We start from the raw sequence: 13,279 nt of genomic DNA, 5'->3' as shown, positions 1-13,279 counted from the left end.
CACACACACACACACACACACACACACACACACACACACACACACACACACAGACAGACAGACACAAACACACACTCACTCACTCACTCACACAGACACACACACACACACAGAGCAGAAGTACAGCGTGTGCTGGATTTAATCAACAGAGATTCCAGTGCATGTGTGCACCGCGCAGTCGTATGTCAAAGTCAAGCGTGTGATTACTTTGGAGCTCTGTTATCCACCTCTTGTCGAAACGCTCCTGCCGTGTGTAGAACAAGGCAATACTGTGTGACGTAGCCCACCCTCAGTCTGCTGGAAACTCATTATAAATCACAAGACTGCACTGACCTGATGCTGTGGCAAACACACGATCTGTTTAGTTATGGCGGATCATCACTCTGATAAAGCCAAATAACTCAAACACACTCTGTAGACAATTCTTATTACTTTTGTAACCTACCATACAAAAATAGCAGATTTAGGGAGAATATCCAATAATATTTCAATCTCTCAGACTTGTTAGTGTTGATTCATTAAGTATAATGAGCTTCTGGACAAACTTTGTGTGAAGTGTCTTCACCTACTCTGCACTAACATTTACAGTAATCATTTGATATAATGCACTTGTTTTGCACATACATGTTATTATGTTGTACTTGTATTTAAAAATACCTGCAATCTATAATTAAGTTCTGTAGTTACACCTCTTAACCCACACTTAAACCAACCCATACCACTAAACGTGTCCATAAACTCACCCATATACAACCTTAATAGCAGTGCTTGTGCAGAATAAATACATTGTATTTATCATTTATGTAAGTACATAGTAGTTAAAGATATACGCTTATATAAAGGGTGACCAAGCTTTCTAACCCTAGCAAAAAAGTAGTATATTTAAAATGCATTTATTTCATACTAAGTATAGTTCAAATCTATTAACATATTTACTGACATATCGCTCGAGACTTACTGATATAAAATTATAATTAAACTTTATTTGGAGTACTACTTGTGCACAATGCACATTTCGTAATATTAAGCCTACAATGCATTTTAATGTCAATATTGATGATTGTATGATCTTTGAATAATATCGGTCTTTAAATGCAAGATATTTAAAGTGTACCTTGCAATAGCTCCACTTTAGCACAATCTAATATACTTCAGTATATCTTTAGTTAGACTTCAGCACTGACTTCCGCACAATTAAAGTGCATTAAGAACTAAATTAGTTGTTCCATTTTAGCAGACTTAGTTTAGTACACCAAAAGTACATGTTTTTATTAAGTGCATAAATATGCACGTGTATTTGTAGCATACTTAGCATGAAATAAATGTCTTTCAAATACATGTAATTATATTTATTTTTCACTCTAGGGAATAGACACTGATATCTGCATTACAGTGATTCACAAGAAAAACTGCATTGACCTTTATTTTTAAAAATGTTGTTTTAACATTTTTTACTGCGATCATGCAAGAGGAGTGATTGAAATCACATTATTGAGTCAGTCAAACTATGCTCAACCCCGTCACACCAACCAGAGTCTGGCCTCAAAGTGTCACGTACATTTACATTACGTTTAGTCATTAAGCAGATGCTTTTATCCAGAGCGACTTACAAATGAGGACAATGGAAGCAATCAAAATCAACAAAAGAGCAATGATATACAAGTGCTATAACAAGTCCCAGTTAGCGTTACGCAGTACACGTAGCAAGTTACTCTTCTGCTCGTATGAAGCGGATCATCTCAAGTCAAACTAGTTATTCAGATTCAACCCAATTACGTGACAGGCTGGGACAAATAAATAAATAAATAAGATCAAAGACAATATTTATGAATGTAATGTTTCTTGTCAGATATAAGTTAGTAGCGGAAATCACACGAAGGTAGAATTTCTGCACAAATTCTGAAAACAAAGATGCTAGCGATGCACAATTCATCTACTTCTGGCTTCAGCGTTAAAAAAAAAGAGAGAGATAATTTATGTTTTAGTTTTGTAGTCATTCATTGGATTTGAGGGACACACATGCAGTGGGCAGATTTTGACTGTATAATTCAGTTACACTTTATTTTAACGTGTCCTTGTTACAGTGTAATTATACATATGTGACCCTGCAGCACAAAAGCAGTGTTGAGTCGCTGGGGGATATTTGTAGCAATAGCCAACAATACATTGTACGGGTCACAATTATACATTTCTCTTTTATGCCAAAAATCATTAGGATATTAAGTATCCCCCGCAGCACTGAACTCCTTCAACTACTGAATCTCCCTGTGTGAATATTAGACTTTTGTAATATGTTGCTATCATCAAACAATGCCTGGATAATTGTCTTTGCTGGCAATTAGCTAACAGGTTTGTCCGGCACTGCCGGCAGGCTCATCCATCATTCCAGCCAGCGCACGGATCAATAGCCTCATATACACCAGCCACGGCCCTCGCACACCACCATCTTTTATTTTCTTTCATTCCTTTCTTCCCTGTTTGCATTTAAGAGACGCAGGAATTGTGCCTTTGGGACGGCTGGATATATATCCACTCACTTCAGCGGGATCAATGGAGAGTTTGAGATTGTTTCTGAAGTCTTTTCTCGGGTGAGTGTTGTGTCCGTGTTTTCCCCAGACCGGGCCAGATGGATGCGCATGTAAATAAATCAATACTTTCAGGGCATTTTCAGCACATATCGAATATGATATCAACATCTATTATCCTTCCTCTCCTGCAGATGTTCTTCTGAACGCCAGACTTTCCTAGAAAGGCTTTCCTGCAATTTTATGCCAGTCTCTTCTGTGTTTTGTGGCTCTGGGCTGGACGGCTCGTGTTTACATGAGATTATTGTTACATTCTGGCTTTATTCACAATAGCTTCTCATTCCTTTAGAGGCTTTTGTGTCTGGATATCCAGTGGATAGTTCCTGCGCTGATGGCGTTGAGGTTGACTGACATAAGCAGCGGGTCATTTTAACTGCACTTTTTAAAGTCAGATTGTTTTTCCATTTCTCTTCCACATCGTGTGATATTAGATGGGCACCAGTTTGATGAGTTGACCAATGACCTGCCCATTTTAGACTCCACATGCGCATATTTAAACCATACTGTTGATGAAAATGATATGAGAAAAATAACACTGCTAGACTTTATAAATAATGCATCAAAGATTTTGGAAAAGAAACCGGAATAGGATTATTTCAAGTAACCCAATCATATTCTGTAATTCAACCAAACCAATCTTATTTGAGATAGATGCACAACACAAACATACAACTTACATCTGCACGAAAAGGATGAGATTGCACAAGTGAACTTTAGCTTGTTAGTCAACAACTTACAGCATTCTATTACAGTAGTGTTCTCATTATAATATTATGTATATGGCCTTCCAAGTCATAGTCAGATTGAGCTGAAAGTGAACAGTGAATAAAACTGATAAACTTAAGTGTTTTTGGTAGCAGGTCATGTATCTCAAACACACCCCGTATGAGAATAATCAGGTATACAGTATACAACATCAATGTAATATTACAGCCTCACGGATTGGCACTTCACACTGTATTTTCATCATCAGAGTGATTCCAGGCATCAGTGCACGCTTTCAAAGCCATAGTTTCCTTTTTTTTGTTACCATATCTTTACTTTAAAAAATACAGTAGCAACATTTTAGGTTTCACAGATCTTAAATGTACAGTTAAGTATGACATAAACTGATGTAATGTTAATATACCAACCTACGGAAGCACTAAAATCTATTTTGTGAATTGTGTCCCTGCAGCACAAAAGCAGTGTTGAGTCGCTGGGGGATATTTGTAGCAATAGCCAACAATACATTGTATGGGTCACAATTATACATTTCTCTTTTATGCCAAAAATCATTAGGATATTAAGTAAAGAAAAAAATAATTAACTACCGTAAATATATCAAAACTTAATGTTTGATTAGTAATATGCATTGCTAAAAACTTCATTTGGACAACTTTAAAGATGATTTTCTCAATATTTTTGCACCCTCAGATTCCAGATTATCAAATATTGTCCTATCCTAACAAACCATACACCAATGGAAAGCTTATTCGTACACTAATTTTTCGTACACTGACAATAAAAACAGGTGATAAAGAGAAGATTCATCACATGAGTTCATCACAAGTAGCTTCCCACAAGCTGAGCTAAATACTAGCTAGAAGATGCAGAGCAGAATACAAATGCAAAACACCATCATAGTAACACACATGACACTATGCAATAAACATTCAATTAACAACATAAGATGAAACCTAAAACCCTAATGCCAATAGTAATTGATAAGAAAAAAACAACAACTAAGAACAAACAGTAATTTCAGTGGAAAAAAACATCAAATGTGAGTTGTCACACAGAGGATTCTGGGAAAGTTTGTGGTTACACTTTATTTTGATAATCCACTTTAGACATTCTACTAACTACAAGTAGCTTTGCAACTACATGTCAACTAACTCTCATTAATTTGCAACTACACGTCTACTAACTCAGAGTAGACTGTTAGATTAGGGTTAGGGTCAGGGTTAGTAGAATAAGTAGACACATACTTGCAAAGTTTCTGATAGTCAGTATGTTGTGGATGCATCAAAATAAAGTGTATTAATACAGATATTAAGCAGACAGTCTACTAATACTCTAATGACTGCTAGTTGACATGTAGTTGCAAAGTTACTTACTGTTAGTAGAATGTCTAAAGTGGACTTTCAAAATAAAGTGTTACCAAGTTTGTTTATTTTTGGTTATTGTTTTTTCACTGTTAATTATAAAGCGGAGAGCTCCGGTGCTTGACTCTGATTGGCTGAGCCGCGTTCGAAGCTGTTGTGAATGACGCTACAAAGTAACATACACCTTTGTTTACTTCTGTGTGTTGCTCGGCAACCACTTTGTAGCAACCACAACTGTTTCTGAGGAGCTACATTGATTGGTGTAAGAATACTGTCCAGCGCAGCAGAGACGGAGGAAACAAACACGAGCACCGCTGCTCCTGTTTTCTCTGTGTGAGAGGAGGATGGGTTTAAAGAAGTAAATATGAAAAGCAAATGAGGGCTTTAGGCAGCCGCAGAGATTTGCAGAGCTGTCCTCTGGCGTCTAACAGCCTCATCCATCACGGCCCGCAAGTAGTCAATCCCTCTAGTATCTGTAAATGTTTTTAGATATTAGCCAATTTATATGCTCCCAGATTCATCATGGAAAATCAGCTTTAGCAGGGGTGCATTATCAGCCAGCGCCTCTCGCGCGCATCATGAAGTTTGATGTACGACGGTGTTCGCGAGGAGGAGGGGGCGTCTAGATTATAACCATAAGAAGAAGGGTTTTTAATTAATAAACAAACTCCGGAGCTCATCAGCATCGGGGGCGATAACGATTGTCATCCGTTATTTTTTTATGACGATCGACCCTCGGCAAGCGCTGCCTTCTAATGAGCTTCTGTCGGCTTCTTCGGCATCTGATAATGGCGAGCTGAGGTTGCATTGCTTTCCCCATTCATCATTTCATCAGAGGTTGTTAAAGGGGGCTGTGTTTTTGGTAAACAGCGCTTCCCTGCTCCTGAATAACTCCCGGCGGAGGGCGTCTTTCCTCTTTAATATTTCCCTCCTTCAGATAAGGACGCCTCGGTCGGAATTTATGTCGGCACGGGACAATTACATTAAATTCGTGGTGTGTTTACAGTGTCGTGCGGAGGCATCTTTAATAAATGCACGACGTGTACGCATCTTCGGTTCTGTTGTTATTTACTGCGCCGCTTGCTCGCTGCGGATCCGCCGCTGCAAATGGCATTACGGGCCGTGATGAATGAGCGTTAGAGTAAACTCATTTTAAAAGCGGCCTGATTTATTAGCTCTCTGTCCTCCATTTTCATCAGGTCAGTGCTTGGCTGAAAACCCACAATGTCAGCCGCAAGGTCACCCTCTTTTTACGACTCTTCTTAACCCCATCGCTCAGAGGAAAAGGCCCTGGTTTGGCCGTTTGAAGCAGGTGGTGTTGTGTGATGTGTGAAATGCGATGGTGGTCAACCTCCAATTACGAGTCCTGGTAAGACAAGGCCTTTAATGGCTGTTGCTTGCCTTCGGGGAGCTCTATTACATACTGCTGTTTTGCAGGACCAGCATCAAATCTATAAAAGTACCATTAAGAGGGAAAAATCAATCAAAATGCCATTAAAGTGGAATAAGTTGCCAATATTGCTGATGTGGTTGCGGCTTCTTTGATTTTCCCTCAGATTATTAGGCGCAGCGGCGTAGTGACTTTGTTAAGGGAAACCAGTGTTGTTGGGGAGTAATATGTCTCCCGGCTTCATAAAGTTTGCGGCCTCATATTTCCCGCTTTATTGATTATCCATTATCATTTGTCACGAGGTGTCCTAACTCAAGGGGAAATATAGCTCTCTTCATTGCCGAGCGGAGCACCAGAGCAGCGTATGGATCTGCGTGTGAAGGTAGCAATCTCTGCGGAGCGCCAGAGCAGCGTATGGATCTGCGTGTGAAGGTAGCAATCTCAGAGAAAAATGAGCTGAAAAACAAGGCGCCGCCGGTGCAGAGGACTGCTGACTTGGCTTTGTTCTCTCTTCCTCACGTCCTCAGATAACAGCGAGCGTTTGTTCTTCTCCAGCAGGGTTTTGATGTTAGAGAGAGACCTCTGAGATGCCACCAGTGAGGGAGGATTGTGAGTTTGTGTGCGGCTTTATGCTGGTGACAGGGCTGTGTAACGAGAGCCTAAAGAGCTCGAGTCTTAAGTGAGTTTTTTCGTATTCGTCATCCTAAAAATTCGTCACGCACAGAAACCTTGCACACTGAGTCCGATGCGTATTAATTAATCCGTTGCGGAAAAAAATCGCAAAGCAGTACTAAATGGAGTCTTCAAGCAGTGAGGATTATTCTGTTGTCCTCTCGCTTCTTAACACTAGAACCGCCAGCGGCTACATTTTACCCACGCACATGACAACTGTTTTTATACGGCTAAAGAACATATTATTCCACTGTATTATGCCACTGGCTTCACAAAGAAGTGTCTAGAGTCATGAAATGATTATGTCTAGTCAGCAACTGTGTTTTTATCATGTTGTTTTATGTTCAAGGCTTTTTGTTTGCAGGCCACTAATCACTTTTCATAACGGTCAATATTAAGCGAAACAAGCCTGCACTGACAACCAGAATTAGATGGATGTAAATACATATTTGGGTGCTGTAATATTATACTACAATGTCATTAATTCATATATTTAAGATATGATAATATAAGCGTATTAGATAATATATTAACCTATGTTATTTAAATTACTAAAATAGCCTATAGACAATAATGAGCAATAATAATTCACCACACTGCATGATGCGATGACAAGTTCAAGCGCACAGCTTCACCTAATTAATTATTAATTTGTTTAGTTATATTATGTATAATATGAATAAGATAAGAAATAAGGCTCTGAATTGTCAAAACTCCTCTCAAAATGCTTGCTACGGATGCGAAAAATGCAGAAAATCGAACCCGATCTAAATTCTTTTATGACTGATGAAGATTTCTGACTCTGTGTGCAATGGCTTGATCTTGTGGTCTCAATTTTAAGCAAGTACATCTGTACTACTACCACTGTATATTACTATACAGCTACTACAGAAAACAGCTACTAGAACACAAAAGTGTCCAATACAGGTTCTTTTTTGGCATCTATGGTAACAAGAAAGGGTTCTTGAGATGGGATGAAGTGTTTGGGGAACCAGTTTCGTTTAGTAAAGGCTCTTTATTGGCGTTGATGGTTCCATGAAGGACATTTAACATTAAAGGGACCTTTCCATTCCTCATTTAGCTTATTGAAGTGTTCTTAGCAGAGGAAACAATGGTTAGTTTAAAAATAGTTTGCTGAAAAAATCTCAATCTCTCTAGTCTTGGTCTAGCCTGCTCAGGTTGGAGATTTAGAGGTCAGCCAATAATAACACAGTCATTTACACACAGAAGTCTTAAAGCTACAATTGCAGGGCTCAGAAAAATGTGCTCTGAAAAATTTGAGCTGAACAAGGCCTCATATTTCCCATCATGCACTGCCTCTCTCGCTGTCTTACAGATCTATCATTAGAATGACACAGTGATTCAATCCATTAAATCTGAATATGTTTGAAAATGATGGATTTTGTGTTGGAGTAACGGAGAATCAATCCAAGGGCTCGTGGGCTGATTTATAATGTTAGTGCAGCATGAGTGGAGTGAGACATGCAGATTATTCATCCAAACCTCTGTATGCTCGAGTCACAGAAATCCTGCAGGTGTAGGAGATGCGTCTTCATCGGTACCTGCTGCATCTGAACTAACTCTGGCCTTTCATCTGGAAATGTCTAATGCATGCACTGTAAAAAATAAATAGTTGAGAAAACGCACAAAAAGAAGGATACTTGATGCAGTAAGACTTTTGAGTTTTCTCAACTAAAAATAGTTTTTTAGTTCTTCTCCGTAAAGATACTTTGTTTAGCCAGCGTAAATGTAAACATCTGCATAATTTATGCATGCTGCAATGCATTTATTATACATTTAAGCAATGTGAAATTCTTTGTTCAGACGACTGCGTTTGACTAGTTAGGACAACATTTAGGGTAATTTTGTTGGTCTGACAAGGGTTTTTATGTCGTTTCAAGAAAATAGCGTTTCTAAGTGTTGGTGTGGTAAAGTGGAAAATGTGCAGTTGTGTTTTTTTCACTCTTCTCTCTCCATCAGCAGCTTCCAGACACGTCCTCAACAACATGCTGCGCGAGCCGTATTCAATTCCAGACCTGCTGTTAGCGAAGCACGTTGAGCAGGTACCAACACTGAGCAGACATCATCTCATTCTTCCATTGAATACAATCTAAGATGTTTAGCAGAATGTTCACGCTGCTCTTTATTATACAGTGCAAGCAGACTGTGATCAGTGGCTCTAAAACTCTTCTGAAGTCATGTGATACTTTTGTGCAAGGAACAAACCCAAATTTTTCTGTTTTCATTTTCATTGTTTGGTGCTCTTGCAGTAGTCTATACTAATTGTATCTGTAAACTGCTCAAACTCTTTAGTTAGGGCTCAGTGAAACACTGGGAGACTCTGTGTTAGTTTCTCAGATGTTCTCGTGTGAATCCATCACTAGTCTGAATAATCTGCTAATAAGGTGATGTGTGGCGTGCTGCAGTGCATGATGGGTGTTTGTAATGGATGCTGAGGGGGATGCCGTCCCCTCCTGACTGTAATATTTCTTCACTCTTTTCAGTGCACAGTAAATGACTGCTGTTATGGACCGCTGGTCGACTGCATCAAACAGTATCCTTCCCATAAAACTTTAAGCCTGAAATTGACGAGGAGCTATTCAGAGAGACGAGATGTGCTGAGCTGCACCTGACATAAAAGTTACGCTTGAGGAGGAGCGTGTGTGTGTGTGTGTGTGTGTGTGTGTGTGTTTGTGTGTGTGTGTGTGTGAGAGTGTGTGAGATCTATAAGCAGCTATGTGTTCACTGTCTGTATCATGCTGTCTAACAGCCCTCACTTCCTCTGTGTGTGTGTGTGAGTGCGTGAGTGCGTGAGTGCGTGAGTGCGTGTGTGCGTGCGTGTGTGCGTGTGTGCGTGAGTGCGTGTGTGTGTGAGTGCGTGTGTGTGTGTGTGTGTAGTCGGGGGTGAAGGGTCAGAGTGTTTGTCTGTCTGTGGTCACTCATCCCCATCCCTCCACTCTTTCTCGCTTTCTCCATCTCTTTTCATGCGTCAGCATTCATTCACTCTGTACATCTGCGTGGGTTCATCGAATCTCCCTGCAGAACCGCCCCCATCAGACCTGAGCACAGCCTGCGTTACGCCCTACAAGCACAACTCCTCGGCACTTCATCGCCTTTATGTTTTGGCTGAATGTGTTATGTATGCTATTGTACTATACCTGGGTACACAGACTCCATAACAACACCCTAGCAACCCCTCAGAACCCTCTATCCTTGTAATGTTGGCTTTGCGTTGAGTGATGCTACATTCACTCCTGCTACAAACACCCATTCCTCTGCTGTTGCCACAGCAACCCTGCTCAGCTGTCAAAGTGTTTCCATGGCAACCGAGCGCAGGTAACCTATAGAAACGGGTTTGTGAAAGTTGACCATCCCTTCAGCTCCCGTGAGAATGAGAAGGAGAAAGTGCACAAACTAAAGCTCTGTGGAGTTTGTCCCTAACTGTGTTCCCGCAGTGCCATCGGTCTGGAGCACGAGGACCTGCTGCGGGACAAACTCAGGGAGAGGAACCTGTCCTTCTTAGGTAAGCCTCAGTGTACCTCAGGAATATAAAATATTTATGCTTTCAGATTTTTTTTTTTGCCCATAAATGAATTTAATTCATCAGGTTTATCAGTAACTACAAAACCAGAATTCAACCACATCTGTCACCAAATCTGGCATTGGTTTAAAAAAAAAAAAAAAATTATAATAATTTTTTTTTGTATATACAGTAAATCTTGATATTTGATATAATTTTTTATTCAAGTTTTATTTTTAATTTTTTTAAGAGACCATTTAATTTTTATTGTGAAACCAAGCAGTCATGTAGGCTGATGTTTGTGATTAAAACAGAACACTAACATGTTACAGTCATAATTGTATTTTAAATGTTCACGTAGGCATACATGTTTCTTGTTTTCAGTGTTACAGTACTTATTTGTTACACCTACTCATGTTTACTGCTGTCCTGCACTTACACACTCAAAACCACATATCCCAACCAGTTCTGCCCAATATTGCCTTCCTACAAGCATGCAATATCAAATCTCCTTTCAAATATACTACTACTATTTCTTCCTTGCCTTCACTCATGGCATAGTGTTTTTTGTTTGTTTGTTGTTATATTAAATTTCTTCAGACTCTCATATTTTTGTATACACAGTATAATGCGTGCGTGTGCGCAGAATATAAAGCTCATATAATAATGAAGCATATAATATTTAGAGTGACCTCCTCAGGAGGATCATCATTGACTCTTGAACAGAAAATGAACTTTTTCAAGCTGTGTTGTGCTCTCTACTCACGTCGTTTACTCTCAGACTCGTTTATAATCCGTGTTTATAGATGGTCATTTTTTCCGTTCAACGTCTTTCTCTTTGAGCTCAGTCATGAGTTTATTACTCGTATATGACTGGTGATTTTGAAGTTTTTGTTAAATGTTAGAGAAACACAGCAGCACATTATTAGTATGATGTGTCCTGATGCATGTGTGCATGATGTTCCCGGTGTTTTTATGTGTGTTTCTGGAGCGTCACGGGGCAGTAAAGACTGCGGTGTGAGACGGGCGAGTTCTGACCCGACTGAGGGCGATCGCGCTGGCGGGTCACTGATAAATGGTTTGGAAACGAGCTCTGCAGCAGCTGAGACAGCTCATTAATTCTAATCAAAGGTGTGATGTACAGAGACGATCAGACCCCACACCAAGCCCTCGCCCCTCTCGCCCGACTGACGCTCGCTGTGATTTAATGGAGAAAGCAGGTGTTTCACCGGGACTCAAGGTCACTCCAGCACTGATATAACACAGAGACCTCTCACCCTCCTGAAGAGACGTTTGTGCAGCGCCAGCAAACACTGCTCTTATCCTCCTGTGTGTCTTTACTCTCTTCAGATGACTTTGCTTTAGTTGCACTGACCGAGGGCATCGATGAGCCTTCACTGGATGCCTGCTGCTTGGTTTTAAAGAGTTTTAAAGGCATAGAATCATTGGAAATTATATATTCAACACCGGTCAAAAGTTTGGGATCAGTAAGACTTATAATGTTTCTAAAGAAGTCTCTTCTGCTCGTCAAGGCTGCATTTATTTGATCAAAAATACAGGAAAAAAACAGTAATCTTGCAAAATGTTATTACGATATAAAATAATGGTTTCTATTTTAATATCCTTTAAAATATAATGTATTTCTGTGATGTGCAGCTGTATTTTCAGCATCAATTACTCCAGTCTTCAGTGTCACATGATCTTCAGAAATCAGTATAATATGCTGATTTATTATCAGAATTATCTACAGTTGTGCTGCACAATATTTTTTGGGAAACCGTGATACTTTTTTCAGGATTCTTTGATGAATAAAAAGTTAAAATGAATAGCATTTATTCAAAATATAAATATTTTGTAACAATATAAATCTTTGATATCACTTCTTAACAATTTAACACATCCTCGCGGAATAAAAGTTTTAATTTCTTTCAAAAAAAGAAATAAAAACTTACTGACCCCAAATTTAAAATGAATAGCATTTATTCAAAATATAAATATTTTGTAACAATATAAATCTTTGATATCACTTCTTAACAATTTAACACATCCTCGCGGAATAAAAGTTTTAATTTCTTTCAAAAAAAGAAAGAATAAAAACTTGCTGACCCCACATTTTTGAACTGTAGTGTATATTGTTAGAAAAGATTTCTATTTTAAATAAATGCTCTTCTTTTTAACTTTTTATCCGTCAATGAATCCTGAAAAAGTATCACTTTAGCTTCCAAAACGATATGAAGCAGCAACAGTTTCTAACACTGATAATAAATCAGCTTATTAGACTGATTTCTGAAGATCATGTGACACTGAAGACTGGAGTAATGATGCTGAAAATACAGCTGCGCATCACAGAAATACATTTCAAGGCTGCATTTATTTGATCAAAAATACAGGAAAAAAACAGTAATCTTGCAAAATGTTATTACGATATAAAATAATGGTTTCTATTTTAATATCCTTTAAAATATAATGTATTTCTGTGATGTGCAGCTGTATTTTCAGCATCAATTACTCCAGTCTTCAGTGTCACATGATCTTCAGAAATCAGTATAATATGCTGATTTATTATCAGAATTATCTACAGTTGTGCTGCACAATATTTTTTGGGAAACCGTGATACTTTTTTCAGGATTCTTTGATGAATAAAAAGTTAAAATGAATAGCATTTATTCAAAATATAAATATTTTGTAACAATATAAATCTTTGATATCACTTCTTAACAATTTAACACATCCTCGCGGAATAAAAGTTTTAATTTCTTTCAAAAAAAGAAAGAATAAAAACTTGCTGACCCCACATTTTTGAACTGTAGTGTATATTGTTAGAAAAGATTTCTATTTTAAATAAATGCTCTTCTTTTTAACTTTTTATCCGTCAATGAATCCTGAAAAAAGTATCACTTTAGCTTCCAAAACGATATGAAGCAGCAACAGTTTCTAACACTGATAATAAATCAGCTTATTAGACTGATTTCTGAAGATCATGTGACACTGAAGACTGGAGTAATGATGCTGAAAATACAGCTGC

General features: G+C 38.5%; 1 protein-coding gene across 2 annotated transcripts in view; it reads left to right on the top strand.

The window, feature by feature from the left end:
* cdin1 (CDAN1 interacting nuclease 1) overlaps window positions 1–13,279 on the top strand; it is a 57,191-nt gene that overhangs the window by 36,962 nt on the left and 6,950 nt on the right. Inside the window, exons 7-9 of one of the 2 annotated variants that reach the window (XM_016237400.1) lie at window positions 8,718–8,797; window positions 9,239–9,288; window positions 10,190–10,257. In XM_016237400.1, the coding sequence (XP_016092886.1) occupies window positions 8,718–8,797; window positions 9,239–9,288; window positions 10,190–10,257 (198 nt within the window). Of the gene's footprint in view, window positions 1–8,714; window positions 8,798–9,238; window positions 9,289–10,189; window positions 10,258–13,279 lie in introns of both variants that reach the window. The other variant, XM_016237399.1, reaches the window with a different exon arrangement.

The sequence above is a fragment of the Sinocyclocheilus grahami genome, unplaced genomic scaffold, assembly GCF_001515645.1.
Source record: "Sinocyclocheilus grahami isolate Dianchi unplaced genomic scaffold, SAMN03320097.WGS_v1.1 scaffold513.1, whole genome shotgun sequence".
Lineage (NCBI taxonomy): Eukaryota > Metazoa > Chordata > Actinopteri > Cypriniformes > Cyprinidae > Sinocyclocheilus > Sinocyclocheilus grahami.
Note: the sequence above shows the minus strand (reverse complement) of the source record. Positions and strands in the feature narration are given on the sequence as shown.